At 42.5% G+C, this 24,230-nt stretch overlaps 1 protein-coding gene across 4 annotated transcripts; it reads right to left on the minus strand.

Annotated features, from left to right (window-relative positions):
- Nucleotides 1-1,450: 1,450 nt before the first annotated feature.
- LOC109644386 (uncharacterized) lies at nucleotides 1,451-23,054 on the minus strand. 4 transcript variants are annotated; one of them, XM_069538727.1, is made up of 21 exons: nucleotides 22,146-23,054; nucleotides 21,896-21,946; nucleotides 21,629-21,807; nucleotides 21,445-21,487; nucleotides 20,802-20,927; nucleotides 20,472-20,576; nucleotides 20,182-20,400; nucleotides 19,934-20,080; nucleotides 18,214-18,429; nucleotides 17,912-18,130; nucleotides 16,712-16,858; nucleotides 16,401-16,628; nucleotides 15,367-15,555; nucleotides 15,029-15,280; nucleotides 14,668-14,772; nucleotides 13,656-13,793; nucleotides 13,060-13,167; nucleotides 12,766-12,803; nucleotides 10,312-12,667; nucleotides 9,512-9,623; nucleotides 1,451-1,710 (listed from the first exon to the last, which is right to left on the minus strand). In XM_069538727.1, exons 1-21 carry the CDS (start codon nucleotides 22,794-22,796, stop codon nucleotides 1,682-1,684), a joined length of 5,658 nt encoding a protein of 1,885 aa, XP_069394828.1. In that variant the 5' UTR covers nucleotides 22,797-23,054; the 3' UTR covers nucleotides 1,451-1,681. The 4 variants fall into 4 exon arrangements, with proteins under 4 accessions (XP_069394828.1, XP_069394826.1, XP_069394827.1 ...); XM_069538725.1 differs by having other exon boundaries at nucleotides 1,451-1,830; XM_069538726.1 differs by having other exon boundaries at nucleotides 1,451-2,027.
- Between the last annotated feature and the right edge of the window lie 1,176 nt (nucleotides 23,055-24,230).

Here is a 24,230-nt window from a genome sequence, read left to right on the forward strand (position 1 = left end):
TTACAGACACTTGGATGACACCAAAGAAGCAGTAGGGAGGCATAGTTACGTTTTTTCAGTTTTTTTATATTTGAAGAAGAACCCACCATTAAAGAATGCGGTCCTCGGCCTGCACATATGGCATTATGATAATAAAGTTGACTTGACGACTTGAAAGGTAGCCTCCCCTTGGTGGAGGGAAACCACAGTACATGTCCTCCTGCAGACGCTCAGCAGCTCCTCAAACAGAAGAACATTTTGTCCACAAGGCTAAAAGGTACAGTGTGTAGAATTTAGCGACATCTAGTGGTGAAATTGCATGTTGCAGCTTAATTACCCCTCACCTCATCCTCCCCTTCCAGACATGACAGATAACCTGTGGTAGACTTCAGTTGTTATAAAAACTCAAAAGGTGTTTAGTTTGTCCAGTCTGGGCTACTTTTAAAAACATGGCAGCCTCCATAGAGAGGACCCTCTCGATGCAAATATAAAGTATTTCAATATAAAGGGCCTGTTGTAGGATAAAGAAGACAACAATTTGTACAATTTGGATGAAATACACTAGTGAAAACATCTTGAGGATTATTTTATATTCAATTTGTGCCAATAGATCCCTTTCACCTAAATCTTACTTAAAACAAAGGTTTTAACCGTCAGCCATTAAACATCTTCTTCCTTCCATTGACTTTAGTTGTATTGGATTTGGCCGCTTCACTGTTAACCCGAGAAGTTTTGTGTGGACTCAAACACTTCACCCCCCCTTCCATCATAGTGGCGAGTAGATATAGATGTTGAATGCACTACTTTGGATAAAAGCCTCAGCTAAATGACATGTAATTTAATGTATTGGGTGAAATATCCCTTTAATGTTGAGCACTGCCCCAGATTGCACAGTGGTTGGACGAGTTCTTCAGCTGCTGCAGGATAAGCAGATTACATCCAGCTCGACATGATCTACTGTTTTATCACGATTCATAACTAAAAATCATCCTGGACCTGAAATTATTTTTGATTTATTCACCCTTTAAACCACACGACACTGTAAAAAACACAATAAAAAAATTAAATATTTCCCAGCAGACGCCTTCACAGGGGTCAATGTCCGTCATAGACACCTGCTGATTTATAAACTCTTTCATTCATAAACTCGCCTCTCACCTTTTTATTTTATTTTGATCACAATACCACATCACCGACTTTTTGACTCTTACTCGAAATCTGATACAAAACTGTTATTATATGAAATGAACTGTTGCTGCTGCCAGTAATAAGATCATTAAATATATACTATTGCATAAATACCCCTTCTTTTCAATATATGATTGCACAACTGCTCCTGCCCCCCCTTTTAATCTCTCAGTCATCAGAGCAGCTCATTGTGGGAACTGTTGGTTTCTCTATATTCTTAATATATTAAGTAACTTCAGATCATGTGTTTTGATTTGATGATATATACATGAACCAGAAAATGTTTAATTGAACAATGTTTTATTGCTGTAATGCTTTATTTTGAACTGAATAACAGAGCTTTTATTGTGAAAAGGTCTGAAGCATGGTCTGATGATTGTGTTGCTTGTTAGACAAAAAATAACACAATTCAAGTAAAGTTCAGGTTCCTTCACAGTGACCTTACCCTGATGTGCTGTCTGAGTCCCTCCCACAACTTCATCCTGTCAAGTTGTACTCATGTGTTGACTATTTCTCAAAGAATTTCCATGAATCCGAAGGAACCTGAGAGCAGATAGATTCATAGATCTCAGACAGGACTGAGGACAGTGATCAGGGACCAGCTCAGATTCAAATGGTCGCTGTGAAGGCTCTTCAACCATCCTGACGGTCTGAACCACGTAGCTGAGAACAAAGACGTGATTTCTGATCAGTGTTTTGTGAGAGGCTGCAGGATCGTTCTGTTTTCTGTGATGGTGTGTAGAGAAACTCTTTTTTAGTTTCTCTACATTACTGAGGACAAGTGGGACTGGACAAGTGGAGAAGTCTGAATGTTGGGCAGGGTCCAGATCGAGTCGCCGGAGCTCCGTCCTCTCCTGAACCTGCAGAGAAAACAAAGACTCACCTGGTCGTCACCAACTGAGACGACACGTCACGACACTGTTTATAAACTACTGTGATTAAAAAAAGTCTTTCCACGTAAAATAAGCAGATGATTGTTGTTTTCTTTGGGTAAAGGACAAGTTTTTCTGAGATCATTATACATTCACAGAAATATAAACTCTTATTTCATTGAACACTCACTGTCACAAACTCTCACTTTCACTCAGTCTCAGGGCTAAACAGTGTTGCAGCAGAATCCAGTACATTTGAAATAAATGGTGTCTTGAAACAAGGTAATTTACACCAAGTTTTAAGCCTAAAACACCTGGAAGTGGCTAAGTTTGCAGACGTTTCGATTTTGAATGTTGAGTCTTGAGGACGCTTGATGGCACATGTTTTATTACATCTGAAGAATCAGTCACCAGTTATTCAGTTGTTTACACTGTTTACACCTGAGACTCCAGAAATGTTTTGTGGACTTAAACAATTCAGTCCACAAAACCCCCTCCCCCTCCATCCTCTGAAACAGATAAAGGGGTAAAACCATAATATAAATATGAAACAATGACATCATGAGCTGTGGCTCAGGACGTAGGGCGGGTCATCCTCTAACGCAGTCATTCTCAAAAGAGAAGTTTGAGGTAACTCGCGTCATATCTCCTTACTGTTTAGCACCGTTTGCTGCTAGCAGGTGCTGTGGAGACTTCACTGAAACTGCTAACGTAGCTACTAGCACTTGCGCTCCGTTTACTGTTTGCGGTCACTTTACTTTACTTTCAACACAGCTGCTCGAAATATTATCTTCCTAATACAGTCTTTTCTTCTGTATAGTTCCCGTTGGGAGCCACGATTGAAGTGTTTTTGAACAGTCCATTTTATAATAAAAATATTATAATATTTCTGAGATTCTTCCACTTAACACTAGAGGGAGCTTGCGTACCACTCTTGGTATGCATACTAAAGTTTGAGAATCAGTGCTCGAACCAGAAGGTTGGTTGTTCGATCCCAGACTTCCCCATGCTGATGTGCCTTTTCTTCTCAGAGAAAGTGCTGCACCAGACACACAAGCACCACCTCTTCACTAAGGCCTTGGCCTCAGTTAATGCTCCACCCTGCTGCTAAATTCTATCCTGTTTTGTGTTATTACTTTTTTCTTCTTTCTTCTGTTTTGTCCTCACAGACATATGTAAAGTGTCCTTGTGTCCTTGTGTCCCGTGAAAGGCGCTATATATATGCAAGCCATTATTATTATTATTATAAATGTATCAATGTGCTTAGTCACAATCCATTTACATTTCAATCACATTTACCTGCAACATTATAAAAACACGTTAGAAACATAAACAAAGTCAACATTAACCAACAGATAATTTAATCTGGGATGTTTTTTTATTAAGAACATTAAAGACTCAAGGTAAACAACACATCAGCTGATGTTGAGTTTATTGTTTCAAGTCAGACAAACAGGGATCAACAGTTCCTACGTGATAAGCTAAAGCTAAAACTTGACTGAATGATTTTGAGATGAAGACTTAAGAACGTGAACAACTTTTGTTGTTATTTGAATCAATCCATCTATCTATCATTAGAAATAAAAGAGACAACATAAAAACAAGAAAATAATTGAAGTCTTAACTGTTCTCAGAGGTCTTGTTCACCTCCACCTCCCACTTCTCCAGAAAATCTTGAAGGTTCAGATTGAAAACGTCGATGCCTTTGGGGGACAGGTGGATGCCTTCAGCCCGGTACAGGCCTGTGTTTGTGCCGCACCGGATGTTATCATGGGTGAGTGAAGTGCCACCGAGCTCCGAAATTATGTTCTGGATCCTGCGATTCACTGTGGTTCGGACCAGATCGACTTCGTGGCTGTCGGCCGAGTGGCGCCACACCCTCCGAGGGAGGATGTTTGACCACACGAGGATGCACTGTGGGAAGATGCTCCTCATGGAGGTCAGGTCCTTCTTGACAGCGGCCAGCAGGTCGGTGGGGCTGTCAGTACTCAGGTCATTGCCCCCCAGATGCATGATGAGGACGTCTGGGTTGGGCCAGGTGACCTTCAGCTGGTGGAGCTGGGGCAAGAGCTGGGACCATGTCATGCCCTGGGTGCCCTTCCACCAGATAGCCACCTTGCTGAGGTCCATGCCCAGCTGCATACCTACCTCCGGAGACTTGGCTCGTGACTCAGCCCAGTACACCAGTGAATGGCCACAAATCCAGACATTCTTGGGCTCACTGTTCATCGGCTTGCCTAGAAATTTCAACAGAATACTTCAGTAAAGTATTAATTATAAAGACAAAAAGACGAATCTTTTGCATTTGATCTTAAGAAGTTGTACAAGTGTGCATAGGCAATTGGACTTGCTTATGTTGCCCATGTACACTTGAGCAACGTCTGAAGATACCACAAGCTAGATGACTGATAATCTTCATGATATTTTGCATTGGATGATCCCAAACCATGAATACTGTCCATTAGTCCTTGGGCTGGTTTCACAAAGAATCTGTCTGTCTGGTCTGTAGAGTATGGCCAGTATTTGTTTTGTTCTTATATCCGTCATAAGAGGTTGTCATTGTGAATGTCACAGCAGCAGCAAAATTCAAAATGGTCTGCTTACAAATCTACTATGATTCTGAAAGATTTACCAGACATTGAGTTGAAATCCCACTCTTGCACAAAAGCCAAACAGTCTTTATGAAACAAGCCTGAGAATTGAATTACTGATATTCAAAACATTCATAGCTGATTAAATCTTAAGACATTAACATTTGTCATGAAACCTAACAGCATCTTCTTAATTGTTATCATGTATCATTGAATAAAGAAATAATCATTGCATCAGGAGAGATAATCAACAGGTTCTACAGTTTACAGTTTATGTTAAATGGGGTCATAACCTAAAACAAAAAATTGGTAAATGTCTGAATATTTAATAACATCTACACACCAGTTAAATAAAATTACTTTAGAGTTTGATTGACTTAAGACAATTATATGATCATTTTCAAAAGAATCTGAAAAGATCAAAATAATCACCTACCTTCACTGTCAAATATTGCCATTCTGCAATATACACATTTTCTCTTTCTTTTCTTTTAAATCCTCTGAGGAATATGAAATAAAACTACAAGTAAACTTCAGTTCAAAGATTTGAAAAGCTCTTGAGGACTGTTAGCTGCAGATGTAATCGTCTCTCTAGCTAAATGCTGAGTGTAATGTATTAACATACACTAAATCTCAACATTGGCTGTGCATGGAAACACAACATGCAACATGATTTAAGTACCAAGAAAAGCACTGGAATCATTTGAAACCTGATATGACAAATTAACAAAACACCATGAAATAATGTTTTGACTTTTAACCAGCCTTGTTCCAAGTTTCTTACATTTTCAGGTGAATTAAGGTCCGGTATTTTGTTTCAAGAAAAGATATGGATTTTAATCTCAAAGGTTAACGAAGTGCATGTCAAGACCCATTTTGTAAATATGAAATTCAGTTGCAATCAGAAATTGTTGAGTCATGTAGGGCTTTTACTGTTTCCATATCTGTTCCGATTCCATACTGGACCTAGTCTTCTCCTCTTCATTCTGAACCAAACTGATCTGTACTGGAGTCTGGTTGTCAGTCACCTGAACAGATTGTTTGAATGCAAAGACTTGACTCACAGTGTTGCAGAGACCACGGCAGATTTAAATGTACACGAGGGGTGACCAATGGTCAACTGTTGTTTGGATGATGGAACAGCAAAAGTGTTGGAAGACCAACTGAGATGTGACAGTATGCAAAGACTAAATGAAGAAGACCCGAAATTGTTCGGATAAACCGTTTTCCCAAACCCGCCATACAAACTGCTCAGTGACCCGTATTTTACATTTACAAATAGCACAATTATCTACTGACTAGAACAAGATCTTGCTAGGAACGATATCCGATATCGACGAGTTTCAAGGTATCTGAATCCTTGACTCGCATTCAGGTCTGAGGTTCAGTATCAGCGCCTCAACTCGAAATGTTAACATCAGTCGGCAAGCTTACAATATTTGATAGACGACCTCTGACCAATTCGTTTTAGACAAAAATAACAAATAGTTCACTGCTTAGAAATTGTAATGGTCCTATTCACGGATATTTAATTTGCTAATGGACACATTCTTAATGGACTCAACTTAGAAATAAAATGATAAATTTAGCTCATAAAGAATTCAACGTTTAGCTCGAAAAATGATGGTTAAGGAAAACCACTGACATTAATGGACGTTAGGTAGAGAGTTGACCACTTACCGTGTTGATGACAGACTACCAGTATGTCGCTTTTGAAATTGATTAAACTAACGATATCCAGCTGACCCCTACGTGATGTTTAAGTTCTCCACATTAGCTTTCTGAGCTAACGTAGATCGCTTCAGAGACGGCAGAGAGAATGGAGCTCATGACCCAGAATTTTTGAGGGCTCCAATTTACTGTTAATGAGTTTCAATAAAAATGCAATATATAGCACTTAGTTAGCAGGCAGGTAAACAGGTAGACACATTTAGCTTGGATAAAATTATACTCAATATTAGTAAATGTAGTCATCACTCTGGTAAATCATCTTTGGACAATCATAAATGATAAATATACTGTACATTATCCTTCATAACACAGCTTACTTTTTGGATGTTTATATTTTTATTTTCAACTTGGAAACAACCTCAGCGACACAGGAAGATCCATGGATACGTCAACCATTACCACTGTCGCTGTAAATGATTCAATGACTGATGCAGCCTTGTGTTAATCAGCATAAACATAAACTCAGATTGAACTTGAGGTTCAATAGCTTGACTGCAGCACGAGTTCCAAAGGTCACTAAGTAAGGACATTGAAGTAAAAGTAAATCCTCTGCTGGGGAAACTTTAACTGTGTGACCAAATTTTATATAAAGTAAATAATTTTAACATTATGAAACTTAGTTCACTGTGAAAATTAACCTCAAATACTATGTGTGGAAAGGGTTATAAACAGCTGTTTAGATTTTCTGTAAATATTCGTAAAAAAAACTCCACTCTCTTCTCAGTTTGAAACAAACAGAATTGAGCAAACTTGACTTACCCTGAACAGCAGATATGAAATATTCTTTATATTCGATGCACAACTCAAAATTCTGTTGACAATAAAGAATGAAACATCTGGAGAACTACTGTCAAAAAACACCTAACTTTAAAAAAGTGAACTCTTCTTAGTTAGTCCAGGATTGTGAGGCCATCTTGAAGAATTGATCTCCATCTGCTACGGTTTATTACTATGAGTTGTAGTACAGACTGAGCCGTTAGTCCATTGTCTTGTTATTTCTCCTACAACGTTGATCCTTGACACCAACGACAGGTTCTCGGTTTATTTTAAGAGCAGCACGACAAAGCTTTGATATCTTTGCTTTTAGTGTTTTACCATCAACAATACAAATTTAGCACTTTCCTTTTTAGCTGGCTGTACTATGTACACACTTGAGGTCACTTTTAAAGTCAGGGCCAACAGTTCTTCTGAAAGGTGTGCGATCAATGCATACTGAGAAATAGTCAGTAACAGAACAGTAGAAACAGTAGAAATATACAGTATGAGTAAGTAAGTAAGTGATCTGTTACCATTACCATGTAACTATTTATTTGACTTACAATAAAGCCAAGCAGAGGCAGATTGCATCATGTCTCAGTTTTCTTCTTTTAGTTGTTTAAATGATCCCACACCATCTTTTCTTCATCTTTTCACAAATCAAAGTCAGAAGTGTGTTTATAAATCGATCTTCTGATACTTGAGCATGTCTTACAATTTATCTTTGACTCCTTCATGGACAAGGACTGCCGACCATCAAACTGTGAGTATGATGCTCAAGAGTACAATCTGAGTGACCAATGATTGAAAAGCAAGTTCACACTACACAACTTGTGGTCTTCAGATCTGGAGCCCTGAAGTCATTTTGTGCTCATACAACACAACAGACTGACAAAAAGGGGTCACATACAGTACACCATCTTTTACCAAGAGAAACCCCCAACTAGTATGTCTGCTCTCCAAACTTTGACCAGCCTTCACCATGGTGTTGTAGTTGTAGCCTTAAACAAATCTACTCGGACGATGTAAAGTGTTGGAGTATCTCAAAACACATATTTTAAAAGTTCACACACAGCAATTGCCGGTCAAACCCCAATTGGCTCAGATCTGGGGCCTTTGTCTGCAAGTTCCAAAACTTAGGTGGCAAGTAGAAAAGATCATAACTGTATTTAAGCTGAAGAATACAAACCTTAGCCTGGAGATAATAAAAGTATCACTGAAACTTAGTGTCTAGTATTTACATCTTTGAACTAAGTGTCTAGCTAAAACTAGATATCTCATCTTTAAATCACTGAAAAATCTCAGACACTTAAGTCAGAATCAAAAGTAAATCCAAAGTTTGGTTTACTTACAGTTTAATGAAAATATGAAAAAGTATATAGTGGTGGAGTAAGTACCAAAGATTAGGTATTGTAGCAGCTCTGGTATCCAACATTTTCAATTAAAACCTAACTTTACTGAAAACATGTCTAGTTGTTTAGCTCTGACTGGACAGTGGTAGTTTTTTCAAAAGCTAAATTCCAACAGTTATAATATAAAGAAAAAAGATGTTACTTTGTGGAGTCAGGTTTGTCCTCGCCTTCTTTTCTTGATCGTTGGAACAACGCACAAGGTTCGGTTAACGTGAGCGATGGAAAGAACGACGGACCTTAGTCGCAGAAGACGTCTTGGTTATCATAACAACAGCTTTATGGCTCAGTTTCAGGGTACGGCAGTACCTATGTATGGAAGCTCAAGAATCACTGCAGAAATTTCCACTGTAGCTGACTGCAACAGTGCAAACACATGTTGGTGCCAATGAGCAAGCACCAGAGCTGCTGAACAAACGTATACAAGCGAAGCCACATCTGGGATAAACCTGGCTGTGATCATGATCTCTGTCACAAAGTGGAAAAAGACTGTGTAGCGTTGTGGTGAAGAACCCAAGTGAAATCCTATGATGAATTCTAGTCATTTGCTTTCTTTCTGAAATCTATGAGATGATGCCGTTGACAACGAGGCATAAGTCTTGTTTAGTACACGTAGCACTAAAAAGGTCACTATCTTAGGGCCTAACCATGATTATTTACATAATTAGGCCTTGTTATTCATAGACAAAACTTACTTGGGAAGCAATACTTCCATTGTGTTAACGCATATTTTCTTGACATTTCCTCATCTCTGAGCTTCTCACTATAGCCTGAATAACTCTGGGAGACAGAAATCGTTTTTAATATATCTGTTGTCTTTAAACTACAGATAGCATAGATAACATGTAAATGTAAAGTTTTAACTGGAAAATGTATTTACATCTTTGAAACAAGCCGCAAATGTAAGCTACTCAAATCTAAACTCAATTTCTGTAATTCAAAGGTTGCTATTTTCGTGCACTTTCTATTTTATAAGTCCAGTTACCTGGAGAGACCACCGTGCCGTCCTTGTTCCTCTCTCCTTGTTTTCTGCAGGCTAACATCTCCTGGAACCTCTGCTCCCTTTTCTCCAAAATCCTCTGGTTGTACAAATCCAGCTGCAATATAAATAGAGATGTCGGGTCAAAGCTTCATGTGACGTAGTTAAAACACAGATATGTCTGTCTATATCAAGGCTGAACCCAAGTATTTATAGTTTTGTTTATATTTAATTTTTTGTCTCATTCATTCACTCATTTGTGAGGAATTTCACCATTCTCCCTTCTTATACATCAGAAAAATCAGCTATCTGTACTGTCTAATGTTACAGTGAGCACTCATGCTAAGTGGCTAATGCAAGGGAACTTGTATATTTCAAATGGTTAGCCACGATAATGTCATGGTCAGTGACAGGAAGATGTTTGCCTGCAGTTTTCATGCCACCCTCTTGGGGTCATCTAGAAAAGACCCTACACGTTTCTGTCCAATGTATTTAAAAACCGTCAAATGACCTCAGGGACCAGCTACGTAAAACGCCATCTGTCCACCATGACAGCACTTCCTACGAGGTAAATTTGTTTATTTGAAATACTGGCAGCAGATACATCTCCCATCAAAGCTCTAAGACAACAACAATCAGTTTTGGTTTCAGGAAATGTATTTCAGTTGCCAGCAAGAACCTCTTGCAGTTCATCAAAAACCACACCATGTTATCGGTATCTCTTAATTTTCATTCTTGAAAACAAGTACCAGTAATGTTTACTCATGTTAATGGTTTTAATAAATAAATACTAGGGCTGATCGTACCTTCTCTCTCTGCTTTGCCCTGATGTCCTCCTCTGTGTCTGCTGTGGTGTGAGGACTGGAGGCTGATGGAGACTCTGTGGGTAAACTGAACTGCACTGATTTCACTGGTTTAGATGAAGTCTGCACAGCCAGAGACTTAACTGTCTCTATGACCTTCAGACACCTGGCTACTGTTGTAGAGATGGCTGATTGGTCATCACTAGCAGGACATGATGATAGAGGTGTCTGTGTTACTGTGGCAGTGGTTAAAGTCTGTGGAGGACTGGAGTCATTGGCTGTAGAAGGGTGGCCAATAAAAGAAAATACTTTATGATTGGATGGTGGAGCAAAAGGAGGCTGTCCAGAGGGGCGTCGTGGAGGAGGTCCAGGAGGGGGTCCTGGAGGAGGTTGTCCAGAACGCTGTGAAGAATGTCCAGGAGGAGGACCGGGTGGAGGTCCTGGAGGAAATCCAAATCTATGGGGTGGTTGACCAGCTGTTGGAGTACCTGTGTTGGCGGTTGTGCAGCTCTGTTCTTGAGGAACGTGCATGGTGACTCCGAGTGGCCAGTTTATAGGTGCAGGTGGGCGGTATTGAGCAGGCGGGGGTCCAGGAGGTGGTTTGGGAGAAGTGGTTGAGGGGGTACTCCCCATTGTCTTGGTAAGACTCTGCAGCTGTTGCGCCTTCTTAAGCGCCTCCAGCTCCTGCTGGTCCAGGAATTCTTCATACTCTGAGACAGCTTTATCTCTGCTGAGTGGCTCCAAACTGGAGGATCTGACAGGAGAGGGTGTGTGGATGTGATCTGATTCAACTGAACTTAATCTACGTGTTTGCAGTTGTTCTCTTGAATCCTCTCTTTCTGTGGATGAGGACCTCGAGCCATAGATTTTCTCCTGAGCTCGGCTTGCTAGCTTGGACATGTCTCCTGAACTCAACTTTAGACCAATTGTACGGAGTAGACTCTGGATCTTGTCGTAGGGTTCTGTCTTGCTCTTAAGTTCCTCACTTGATCTCTCTAGTGTTGCCTGTTTAGGACTTGGTTGTTTCTTTTGCCCTTCTGGAACTCCACGGCTGATGGGTTGACCTTGCACCAATCCCACAATCCGAGAGAACCCCCCACCATCTTGAAGCGCCCGCTCATGAGGCAGTAAGTCATCATTAACATGAACCAGTTCTGATTTCTTTTCAGTGCCCACCTTTTTATTGAGCATGTCAAGGAAACGGTCCAGGGGTGGTTTCTCAGCTGGCGGTGGCGTGGTGTTCTTCAGATTGGGTGATGGGCTTCTAGGAGGTGGTTCTGTGGGAGAAGGAGGTCTGAACGGAGGTTGGGAAAATGAAGAATGAGTAAGGGAGGGTTGGGTGGAGGCAGGTGACAGTGTAGACTGTGATGGATCATGGTGTCCTGGAGACTGGCTCCGGTTTACAGGTCGATACGGATCATTGTACGGTTGGTCACGTGCTGAGTCATGGTAGCGATCATCGTAGGGTTCATCATATACATCATAGCGATCAGTGTAACGGTGGCTGGCAGATGCAGGGGGACCACAAGGAGGTTCACCATAGAGTCGACTTTCATAAGGGCGGTCATCGTATGGATGGTTGCTGTATGGACGGTCACTGTAAGGGCGATCAGCGTAGGAACGGCTGGCATACAGATCACCGTAGCGCTCACTGTACCGCCGATCTTGGTAAGGACTGTATGATCGATCATAATTCGGATCATCATAGGGTTGAGGAGTACGATGGTGGTGCTCAGGTCCATCGGTTCTTTTCTTCAAGATCGACCGGACTGGTTTGTATTCAGCGAGCGGCATGGCTATCCTGCCATGGTCATAGTCAATGCAGGTCCTCTGTCCAGGCTCCAATCCTCTGGGGTCTATGTCCACCAGTGACTTTTTGTAGGCAATCATCTCATTCAGCTCCTCGAGCTCCCGCTTCTTCCTTGCCAGCTCGTCATCCATGACTCCACGTCTGGGAGGAGGGCTCAGTTCCCTCCTCCTCTTGTTACCTTCCTCACGCTCTCTGCCGGTTTTGCCTCTCTTCTTGATGGCCCTGTCCTTGCTCCTATCCCTGCTCCTACTGTGACTCCTGCTGCGGCTCCTGCTTGAGCTCTTGCTTCGGCTTTTTGTACGACTTTCGCTTCGTCTGTACCTGCTGCTTTTACGGTCAGGACTGGTGCTGCGTCTCTTTTTGATGATGCGTCCAAAATGGTCTCTAGCTGGACTCTTGCTCCTGCTTTTACTCCTGCTCCTACTTCTGCTCCGGCCATATCGACGTCGAGTGGTGCTGTAATCCCGTCTGCCAGTACCAGTCTTACTGTCATGCGCTCTAAGACTTTTCACCACTGCCTTCAGCTTGTCTGTCTCTGGTTTTTCCTTCCTGAAATGTGAACGTGATCATTCCATGTTCTTTTCTGCATGGGTGATAGTGATGAATAAATAATGATAAAATAATAAATAAAGGAAGTGATGACTCACTCAGTCTCTTGTGAAGCTTTTGTCAGCTTTATGGTCATCTACCAGAGGACACAAACACATATTAAACAAAGTTAGAAAAACCTAACCTGTGATCATTGTAAAAGCAAAACACGGCTTCATCTTTAACTTATATAGAAGCTGTGTTAATGTCAATATTTTGAACTGAAATGGCGTCATGCAAAAGACACAGGAAACATTATTTTACACATCTGGAAAGAAAATCAAATTAACAAAACCTGGAAAGTTCTCTCTTAATTTCTTGTCCATATTAGTATAGATATAAAAAATTCGTACTTTTCCTTTGTTTGCTCCGACACCACCAAGTTTGCGAACAGGGAGGAAAACGCTCTCTGTATGACGTTTGATCCTTATGGCTTGAGTCCCCCCCTCTGCCGTCTCATGCTTGAAGAAACAGCAAAAGTTAGTTATGACTCAGGAAGATTGAAGATATATTGAACGATCCAGGACACTGGATTTAGCCATATGCGTCTCATTTATCTAAAACTGTCTCAACGGATTAGAGCAAGTGAAGCAGGGAAGGTTTATTAAGATAAATATTTGAAAATAATAGGAGTACGAGTGAAGGATACTCTTCACCTCTCAGGCTTATTTATTTCATCACATGAAGAAATTCATACAGACTGAACTCGAAAACGACACATTAAATATTAGTAGTCCTTTTGATTGACAATAATAAAAAACAATAGTCACATTGTATTAGTTATTTTTAGTTTGTTTTGATAGTTTATGTTAATTGTTGTGAACGTACTGAGCACCAGCTGATATTATATACATTACTTTCCATTTGTAATGACAATTTTAGACTTTTTAAGGAGCTGCGGGAACCCTGGAATCTTCCGATTAGTTTACTCTGGTATCAGACGACTCACCGGAACAACGCTGAACTCAACCTTTTCGTTCAGCTCCAGTTTCTTCTTCTCGATCACCTCAGCCATGCGGAAGAAGAGCTGTGGGTTCTGACTGCACTTGATCAGTCCAGAATCTGCAGAGAACTCGATCACAATGCCCTGGTCAGAAAAACGTCAGACACATTAATGGTAAAAACCCATCACACTGTTCAAGGTACTTCTGGATCGACAGCTTTTCTCAAGTTCTCGGACTGTTCAGGTTGGAAACTCAGAATGAATCATAACTTGATTAAAGTGACTAATGACCTTCTAATAGCTTCAGATGTTTGTGTCTGTCCTGTTAGATCTTGCAGCATTCAACACTCCTGATCATCACATTTTATTAAAGAGACTAGAACAGTTCATTGGCACTAAAGGAACCATCCTAAACTAGTTTAAATCCTATTTTTCAGATCGATTCCAATTTGTGCAAATTAATGATGAGTCATCTGTGCGCACCACATTTAACCACGGTGTTCCTCAAGGTTTTGTGCTCGGTCCTTTTTAATTAACACACTCGTCACCCACGTTGATGTCACCCAGTTATACTTGTATAATAAAACCAGACTAATGTCTTTAAGCATGTTTCAAGGACATGGTAGAGCTGCCACCCCAACGACCCGCAGTGGCCGGGGTCGAATCTGACCTGCGGCCATTTATGCATGTCCTCCCCCACTCTCTCTCTGTCCCCCCTTCACAGCTTACTCTCTGTTCTTTATCAGACATGCTCTCATGTGCAAATACTTTAAACATGAAGTTACAAACTGTTTCATCTAATGTAGTAAATCTGTTGATGTCTTCAGTTCATCAGCATCTATTGTCCTTGTGTCCTGGAGACGGATCCTCACATGTGACTCTGAGCTTCATTTACTGCTCAGAAAGTGTCTCTGTAGTTTGACTCTTGATGAGTTAAGAACAGAGACAAACTGGGATTTGTGAATATGGGATATACAAATTAAATTTAAATGATTGATTGAAGGTTTGGAAATCTTACATGTCGACGTTGTTCTGTCGACTCTTCAAAGGAGTCAGGGAGAATCTCCACGAAGGTTGCTCGCTCCTCTTTGGTCTCTCGATTGGTGGCGATGTTGAAACGCACCTTTACAGATCAGACAGAGAAATTTAACATGAAGGAAATTCTAATTTTGACTTCAGCCAAGTCTTAACCCTCAAACAGCCACCCACACACAGCCACCCACCCACCCACCCACCCACCCACACACACACACACACACACACACACACACACACACACACACACACACACACACACACACACACACACACACACACACACACACACACACACACACACACACACACACACACACACACACACACACACACACACACACCTTGTCTCCGTCCAGCATGGTGGCAGACGACAGCAGGTCTCTTGGACTGAAGGGAAGTTGTTTCTGTTGACCGTCGACCGTCATCACCAGTCGACCCATTTCCTGTTCAGGTTTGACTCCACCCCTGATGTCAGCCAGCTGATCCTTCTTCACCACCTCCTCCTCTTCCTTCTTCACCTCCACCTTTCCATCACTTTTTTCTGCTGCCTCTTCTTTCTCATCTTCATCCATTTTCTCAACTTTTATTTTCACCTTCACCAGGAAACATCTGGATTTAATGTGACTGTATTAACATGTTTGCAGTGTTTACACTGGGTTTACCCTGTTTTTATTTTTACCTGAGCAAGGAGCATTCCATCCTCAGAACCTCCTTTTTCTCCTGCTGCTCGCATCAGTTCCTCCGGCTCCTTCTTCACCTCTTTACGAGGGATTTTAGAAATGGCTCGGAGGACGGTTCCTTCGAATCGCTCCTTGCTGATGTCATCCATGGAGCCAGGGTGTCTCATGGTGAAGCCAAGTGGCGTCCACTGCAGGAAGAAAACCTCCGTCAGCAGTAGCTCGTTCATGTCATCAAATTAAATAAAAAATCTATGAAGAGATTAAACTGGCTTAAATAAATTACTTTTAAATAGTTAAACGTTACACTATAAAAACTAACTGGATAAAGTTGATAATAATAATACATATTTTAGTTCACAAGCTATATTACTAGCTATATACTGCTGGTTGTGAGTCTTTATCTTCTATAGTATTGATAATCGTGAAAACTATGAAGCTGTGATATTTCCTCGGATAATCGCATCACCAAAATTTCATATCCTGACATCCCTAGGCCAGTGGTAAGTGCAGTACACATTTTTTGGTTCCCCCTAACTCAAAATGCTTCAAGACACCTAATCCTCAACACGACATGACAAAATATACTGAGTTTCATGATAATTGGACACATTGTTGTTTAGTTATGGCCAATTCCTGTTACACCCCGCCTTTTTGCTCATTTATATTAGAATCTCAGTCTCACAGTGCTGTATTTCAGATTTGGTGTTGATTGGTTGAAAAACCAAAGATTAATGTTTTTCAATTCATGCTAATTAGCATTGAATCCATCCTGATGGATTTTTATGGTCCAATTGGCTTTTTTGCCGAGCACCATTGGTGTGGTCTGTGAACTTCTTTTTAAATGCTGTATTACAGTGCCACCATGTGGCCAATTGAAGTCATGTTTCTTGGAAAGTTGATGCAAATCAATTTCAGTAATTGTGCCACGTTTCCATGTTTTTTAATTTAAATAACACAAACTGTTATAATTACTAGTTGGAAAAATCACTTGATAGATATTGAATATTAATTCACGTCGACCTTGTCTCCTCACCTTGTCTTTGGCGGCCGCCAACGCCGCCGACACATCGTCCTTCTTTCTCCGTTCGGCCTCTCTCTCTTGCTCCTCCTCCTCCCTCCTCTTCCTCTCGTCCTCCCGTTTCTTTTTCTCCTCCTCACACTTCTTCTTCTCGTCCTCCTCCCGTCGCTTCTGCTCCTCCAGGATTTTGTCCTCCACCCTCTTCGTCCTCCGCAGCCTGATCGCTCTCTTCTTCGACTTCACCTGCAACACAGAGATGGTGAGGGAAGCCCATCACTCCCTGTCCTTTGTGTCCGGTGGCTCTGGTTGGTCGGAGCCTCACTCACCAGGGTGGTGGTGAACTCCACCTGCTTGTGGATGTCGCTGCTGTTGAACTCGCTATCGCTGAAGTTCTCACAGATGTCAAAGGGAAGCTCACCGTGGTCATCCGACTTCACGATTCCTTCTTCAGAGCCCAGATAAGCGATGATACCCTGATACACAATCGATTATTAGAACAGATAACAGATAATTAGTTTTCTCTCACTCCACCTCTGGTGACGCTGCCTGCATGTGTGTTCCATGTGTGTGTATGTATGTTTGTATGTCTGTATAGTTGCTTTCAGATCTGCACTGAACTCTGGAGATCCTCCACAGTTTCTCCAGAGGATGTGTGTGTGGTCACAAATGTTCGAGTGAGAGCTTCCAGAGTTTTTGTGGACTTTCTCCATCTGGTAATAAGTCCACAGAAAGTCCAGAGGAGTCTCACAGTACGTATACATGGGACAGCTTGATATGATTAAGCCATATACCAATTTTGTCACTGAACAGACCACTATCACTTCATGTCGTTCAGAGAATCAAATAAATGGCCGGTGGATGGCTGACTCCGCTACGCTATGTGGCGCTGTAGCCCTTTCAAAAAGTGGTTGTAGAGCCACTTCCGGTTGATCTATACATCACAGCGTTAAAAATGTTTAGCTCTTGTACTTGGTTAAGCATGAAGCAGGTCTTGTCGTATGTCCAGAAGTGAGATGTTGATTTCGTCTAAGCCATGGTGTCTTTGGCCTTTTCCGGAAACAACACTACTATTTATTACCAGAGCCGTCCCCTTTCACCTCCGGGTGAAAGCCCCGGCGGAAATTCTCGAGCATTCTCGGAATGCAAAATTCGATTTAGATAGGATGGCTTTGTAATACATGGCGTTAGAATGCTGACAGTGAACGACTTATCTAGGTGTTCTTTTCCGATTTTGAGATGTCTGTTATGGTCCTTTTGTTTAACGATGTAGATCGGACTAAGATGTTTACGTGCAAGTCCAAACTCTGTCTTATACGGTCCGAAATTCTGCTGCTCCACCTGAATCCTGCAGAGGATTCGTTGTTGTGAACGAGTCTGAGCAGAGAATCTGCTGCTGCGATGTGTGAAAAACAAACTGTGGAGAAAATCTGGATCCAATTCTCCAGAGATCCTCCAGAGATCATGTCTGAAAACAGCTTGTGTGTGTGTGTGTGTGTGTATTGTTCAGTGTGTGAATGTGTTGTTACCAGCTCTCTTGTCTCTTTTGTGTAGCTGAAGGTGAAAGGGACTTTGGGTTTGATGTTTGCTGCCCTCCTCTTTCTTGTTGCCATGTCTACCAGCAGGTTGATCAGCACATGGTCGTTCTTCAGGAGCGTCACACCACAGTCCCGGTGGTTGAAGGTCACGTTGGTCCTAACGGGGCCGATGTTGGCATGGATCTGTCCCGGGTAACCTGGCAAGACGGGCTAAGAAGAGAGCAAGCACCATCAGGATGCTAAATAGCAGCATCGCGGTTAAAATTATGTCACTCGTCAGGGTCGTTACCCACCGTGGGCTCGATGATTGGCTGACTGACGATGCCCTCATACAGCTCCGTGTCTAGCCACATGTGAGGCCCCAACTCGGGATTAGCTCTTCCTCTGGACTTTTTCAGTAACTCTCTGTCGTCGTTTTCAACCTCTGAGTCCTCTATGGCTGTGGAGAGCATCAGGAGGAGTGGCTCCTTCACACGACGGATCCTGACAGCCTGCTTCCCCGTAATCAGCTGATCAAACACATTTAAAGATGTCAGAGAAACAGGAAGTGATCAAACAAATGTAACCATGATGGCAAACCCTACAACACATTAAAAATGTAATGATTTGATGACTCATTATTTTAAAAAATCAAAACCATAGCTGTTTTCAGATATGAGCTCCAGGGAGAATCCAGAGACACGTCTCCAGAGACTTGTGTCTCCAGAGTTCATGTTTCACAGCTGAACAACTCAGCAGCAGGTTTTCTGCTCAGACTCATTCAGCATCAGATCCTCCTCGTTCTTCAGGTGAGAGGTGGAGCAGACAGACAGGAAGTGATCATGAGATCATTTACATCACCTGACACCGTCGTCAGCTCTTATCACCACAAACTGTCTTCACTTATTCGTCTGTGTCTTCTACGTGTGTGTCAGCACTTTGTCACTAGAGACATTTGTTTGTGTTTCTTCATGTTTGTGTCACGAAATCTTGGATTTCTACAAACTGTAGACCAGGAGGTCAGGCGGATAAGAGTCTGTAGAAACTGTGGAGCATCTCAATCGGACATTTGTGTTAACACATGCACCTCCCCTGGAGAAAATAGAGAGGGACTCGGGAGTCCATTGCTTGTCTGAAAGCAGCTTGTGTAATGTGATTACTGTATTAAATATAATATAGTAAGTACGGCTGGGCGATATGGAAAACAAATTTATCACGATCATTTTTATATATATAGATATATATATATATAGATATATATATATATAAAAATGATGAAGTGATATAAATCCAATATCTAGAAAATAAATGTTTTGCACATTTGTGTTTATGTACAGTGTTCTAATCACTCACACGTAGAACTGTTGTAACAACCTGCTGAATTCATATTTATGTTCCTGGATAAACGGGGGGTCACTTCTTCTGCAACAAAGAAGTTAAAACACTGTGTAAGCTGCGGGAGAAAACTCTGTCTGTCCCTCCTCATACACAAACTGATAATCATGTGAGATACTCACCATCTAGTCGTATATACTAAAATAGTAAATAATCTCTCTGACACAGGACAACCAGACCTTTAATGAGAGTCTGTCCTGGAGCAGCAGTGTTATAATTATTCAGTGGTGGAAACCCACTAGAACAATGAATATAGCTGATAATATGATAATGTTCAGTCACTGCATCTTTGCAGAGTTGTCTTCCTCTCTACAGGAGCCCAAACATGTTTGCTTCTCCTCCTACACTCTCTGCTGTGTGCGTCAACCTAACTTGATGTGGGTGTTACTCTATTCCAGCCTCATGATTGGTTTGGCACGGCGCTTTGCTCATTGTCATTGGCTTTTCATGTTGTTTGTCAAAACATGGATGAGATGAGTTCTATTGAAGTTATATCGACATGTCTTCAATTTCTTTCGAGGAAAAGTTACCTTGCGTTAACTATCGCTATCATTTTATCGGCCAGCCCTAACCACAAGCAATGTAATCAGAGCACTATATTTTAATCAAGTTGACAGGTACAGAGGACAAACTCCTCACCGTGACGATGCTGAACTCAACCTCCTCATTGATGTCCTCAGTGGTGAACTCCACATCACTAAAGTTTTCTTTGATGTCGAATGGAAGCTCACTGTGTTCGTCAGACTTGATGATGCCTTTGTTATCTTTCAGGCTGATGATGACGCCCTGAAACACATGGGATTAAAATAAACGAGTGACAGTGTGTGTGTGTGTTGGTCAGTAACAGTTCGGGATCAGCCACGGAAGACGACATCGCCAGCTCTGACCTTCTCCCTGGTCTCGTTGGTGTGGCTAAAGGTGGCAGGAATTTTGGGTTTGATGTTGGTAGCTCGCCGTTTCTCCGTCACAATGTCCATCAGCAGGTTGATGAGCACCTGGTCGTTCTTCAGCAGCGTCACCATGCTGTCCTTCCTGTCAAAAGTCAGGTTGGTCCTCAGAGGTCCAATGTTCACATGAACCTGACCTGGGTACTGACGCTCGCCGGGCTACAAACACACAAACAACGGCATCAGCCACAGGAAGTGAAAGACGGCAAGGACAAAGAAAAAAAATGTACCTGAGGCTCCACGATTGGCTGAGTGACGACGGCCTCGTAGATCTCTGGGTCCACGTTCTCCGTCCCACCTGGCGCCACTTTAACGTCCGTTGCTATCAGACTGTTCTGCACAGCCAAACAACACAACGTTACAAATACAATAACACAACACACAGCATTGTTGCAGACACAAAAAGACTCCTTCATTTTAAGAACATGTGTGAAAACAGTTGACATGTGCGACATTCTGCTCCTGAGTTATAGAGATGGTCAAAGTGACCTTTGATCTCTGACACACAGTGACCTCAGGCATGCACACACACACACTGTGACTTCACAGCAAGCACTCACCTTTTCCTTACAGCCAGTGAAGTGAACTCTGACCCCAGGCGTCATGGCTTTGGGGTTTCCAAAGAAAGCTTCGAAGCTGAAGGTGAACTTCTCAAGATCTTCTCTCTCGATGTAACCGAATGTCGGCTAAGAACCAAGATTAACAGATCAAGTGATGAGGTCATCGATCCAGTAGAAGAGAAAAGACTTCTGATAATCAATAACAGTGAATGAGGCTCAGGTGACATTGTGTAAGATTCTGATTCAGACTTAACACACCCCGTTACATCCACACTTACACACCTGAAATCACACAACCTTTAATATACACTGGTCATGTGATGTAAACAGGAAGTAGATCGTCTCTGCAGTTGGTTGCTTAGCAACAGAAACTCCTCTGAAGGAGCAGTGATGGTGAAAGTCAGAGCAGGAATTTATTTTCTCTGAGCGACGACGAGGTGGAACTGTTACTGACAGGAAGTGTTAGCGATGCTTTGTGTTCACTGCTGGTAGTCAAGTCATGTGACTGATAAGAACCAATCAGGAAGAGAATGTGGGCGTGTCATCGTTTACTAAAGTCTCAGTTTGTGTTCAGACTAAAACACAAAACCAGAGTTTTCTAAACTAAAACGAGAGCAGCAATGTTTACACAAGTGATTCTTACCCCGATGAAGGAGATGATCCCTGTAGACCTGCCAGGAGGAGGCCTGAGGACACACACACACACACACACACACACACACACACACACACACACACACACACACACACACACACACACATTACGATTCACATGCTAATGAACTGGCGGCATCTTCTTAAACACATCTTCTCTAACAAACACTTACTTATCAAACGTGCGTTTTCCCAGCAGGCCAAGCGCCCTGGCAGCCTTACTGGGTTCAGGTTTAGGTTTCGGAGCGGGGGTGGTGGCAGCAGGTGTTTTGGTGTCAGCTGGTTCCTCTGTGGATTCTTTAGTGTCACTTGGAGTCGACTCGGTGGGTGGAACTGAAATCAATGCTTTAATCTGAGAAAAACATAATTAATAAAAACATAATAATAAATAATAATTAATATGATTTATACTGAAAGCTTTAAACCTGGTCGGTACTGACCCACTCAGGCTGGTCGGGCGGAGGGTTGGGCATCTGTTCCTCCAGGATCGTCTGGAGATGCAGAGAGAAAATAGTTACTGAACGAAACATGACCAGATATTTCTCCTCTAAACGTCACTGACAAAGAATAATTTCATCGTTTGTAGAAAGTTACATTCACAAATAAAAACATGTGTTCACTCGTAAACATGAATCTGGACTGATTCTGAATGTTGAATCTAAATCAGACGGGAGGATCAATGGGGCCCACCTCTCCTGCCCAGCCGGGAGGAGGGAAGGCCGGGAACGCGTAAGGAGGGACGCATCCTGGAGGAGGCACCGGAGGAACGGCCACCGGGGCGTAGGCTGCAGGGTCCGGGGGAGGCATCGCTACGGGGGGTGGGAGAGGCATGCCAGGAGGAGGTACAGCCTCAGGTCCCCACGGCTCAGGAGGACCTTCGGGACCCCAGCCCGGGTGTCCCCAGCCGGGAGGGGGAGGCCGGTCAGGTCCCCAGTCTTCGGGGTGTAAATGTCTCCAGTCTTCGGGGTGTAAACGTCTCCAGTCTTCGGGGTGTAAACGTCTCCAGTCTTCGGGGTGTAAACGTCTCCAGTCTTCTGGAGGAGGCAACCAGTCGTCGGGATGAGGCCCCCATCCGTGTGGTGGTCCTCTTGGTCCCCAGTCAGGATGGGGGGGCCCTCTCAGATCCCAGTCAGGTGGCGGTGGACCCCATCCGCCCGGGGGCGGAGGTCCCCACTCATCTGGCGGCCGAGGCCATCCCTCAGGCGGCGGTGGGCCCCAGCCTCCATGCGGAGGGGGCTCCCATCCTCCCGGCGGAGGAGGGCCCCAGCCAGGTGGACCCATGTCGAACGGAGGCCCGTCTTCGCCCGGGGGTCCTATCGGAGGTCTCTTATCCCGACCCATCCCCACAAAGCGGCTCCGTGAGCTAACAGGGGCTAAGGAGACCAACGAGCCCGGTTCAGAGTCAAACTCATCGGTTAACTCGACTCCGACGTTTCCTTCAGTGATTTAACTTCACACAAACTCCGTTCACTCAAATAAACGTCAACATTTAAAACTGAAAATTAACTATTTTGCCCCCAAACACAAACACGCCAGCCTGTCGCTGATCTACTTCCTGTTTCCGGTTTCAAACGAAGTTTGGAGCATCTGCCGCCTCCATCAGGCAGGAGGACCAAACTACAGCGTCGTGCTGCTGACAGTTCGTTCAGGATCAGATGATCCAGAGGTTTGAGGCCACGTTGTATAAAATGAACACAGTCAAACATCAGATAAACTTCAGAGATCAATGTGTCCATTTAGAAGAACATGTGTAACCGTTTGTATTTATTATAAAGTTCAAAGGTCACAAACAACAACCTGAGGAGCGAGAAAAAACAAAACAAGCAAAGAAAGGACCAAAAAAAGATCATTCTATCAAAGGGAAAAAGAGTTCACACACACACAGTGTATACATGGCTTCATTAATACAAAGTTGGAAAATCCAATGAATATTTGAGTAAACAATGTGTTTATATTGTTGACCTCTCACTGCAGATTTCACCTTAACTCAAAGGTTCACAAATAGAATTCTGTTCTTTGTTCCTGTTCACGTTCTCCTCACCTGTGTCTCAGTTCAGTGGCTGAACCCTTTGGAAGCTGCATTTGAAGACAGATTGAGACTGCCAGGAGAAAACTGATATTTCAGAGTGATGGTTTAACAAAGAGTTTCATGTCGAACTGTGAGTCACTCAGTTTAAAATAAAGGAACCATTCTTCACAGATATATTTGTTAATAATTGTTACCAGCTTCCATTTTTCTACATTTGTAAGTAAAGGTCTGTTAAAGATGTTTCTGTCTTTTTAGCTCGTTCTTATCTCACTGATGTTTGTTCAAGTGTTTCTGATCAGTTTGGTTTGATGATATAAAAACAGACTGAGAGGTCATGATTGACGGCTGACACTGACTCAGGAATGGTCAAGTGTCTGGATCTGCAGGACCACTCCATGATCACTACTGCTGATTGAATCTGATTAATCAAAATGTTTGCCTTACCTAATTTTCTCTGTTGTCCATGTGAAGTGAAAGTGAAGCGGCAGGAAGAGAAAGACAGACGCCTAATGATCAATGAGCTTGTCCTCAGATGGAGACAGAGGTTCAACAGTGACTGATGAAAGAGTCACTGCGATACAGAATAACTAGTTACTGTCATCAACGCCAACACGTCCACTCGCTCACTGTAAAGTATCCAGACATTTTCTCACATGGACTCCCATTTTACTAGGAGGCTGCAGGAAAAGTTCCAGAAAATGTCCAGACACTGACTCAGACACTGTTCTTACATACAGAACCTCCAG

This window comes from Paralichthys olivaceus, chromosome 14 (genome assembly GCF_024713975.1).
Source record: "Paralichthys olivaceus isolate ysfri-2021 chromosome 14, ASM2471397v2, whole genome shotgun sequence".
Lineage (NCBI taxonomy): Eukaryota > Metazoa > Chordata > Actinopteri > Pleuronectiformes > Paralichthyidae > Paralichthys > Paralichthys olivaceus.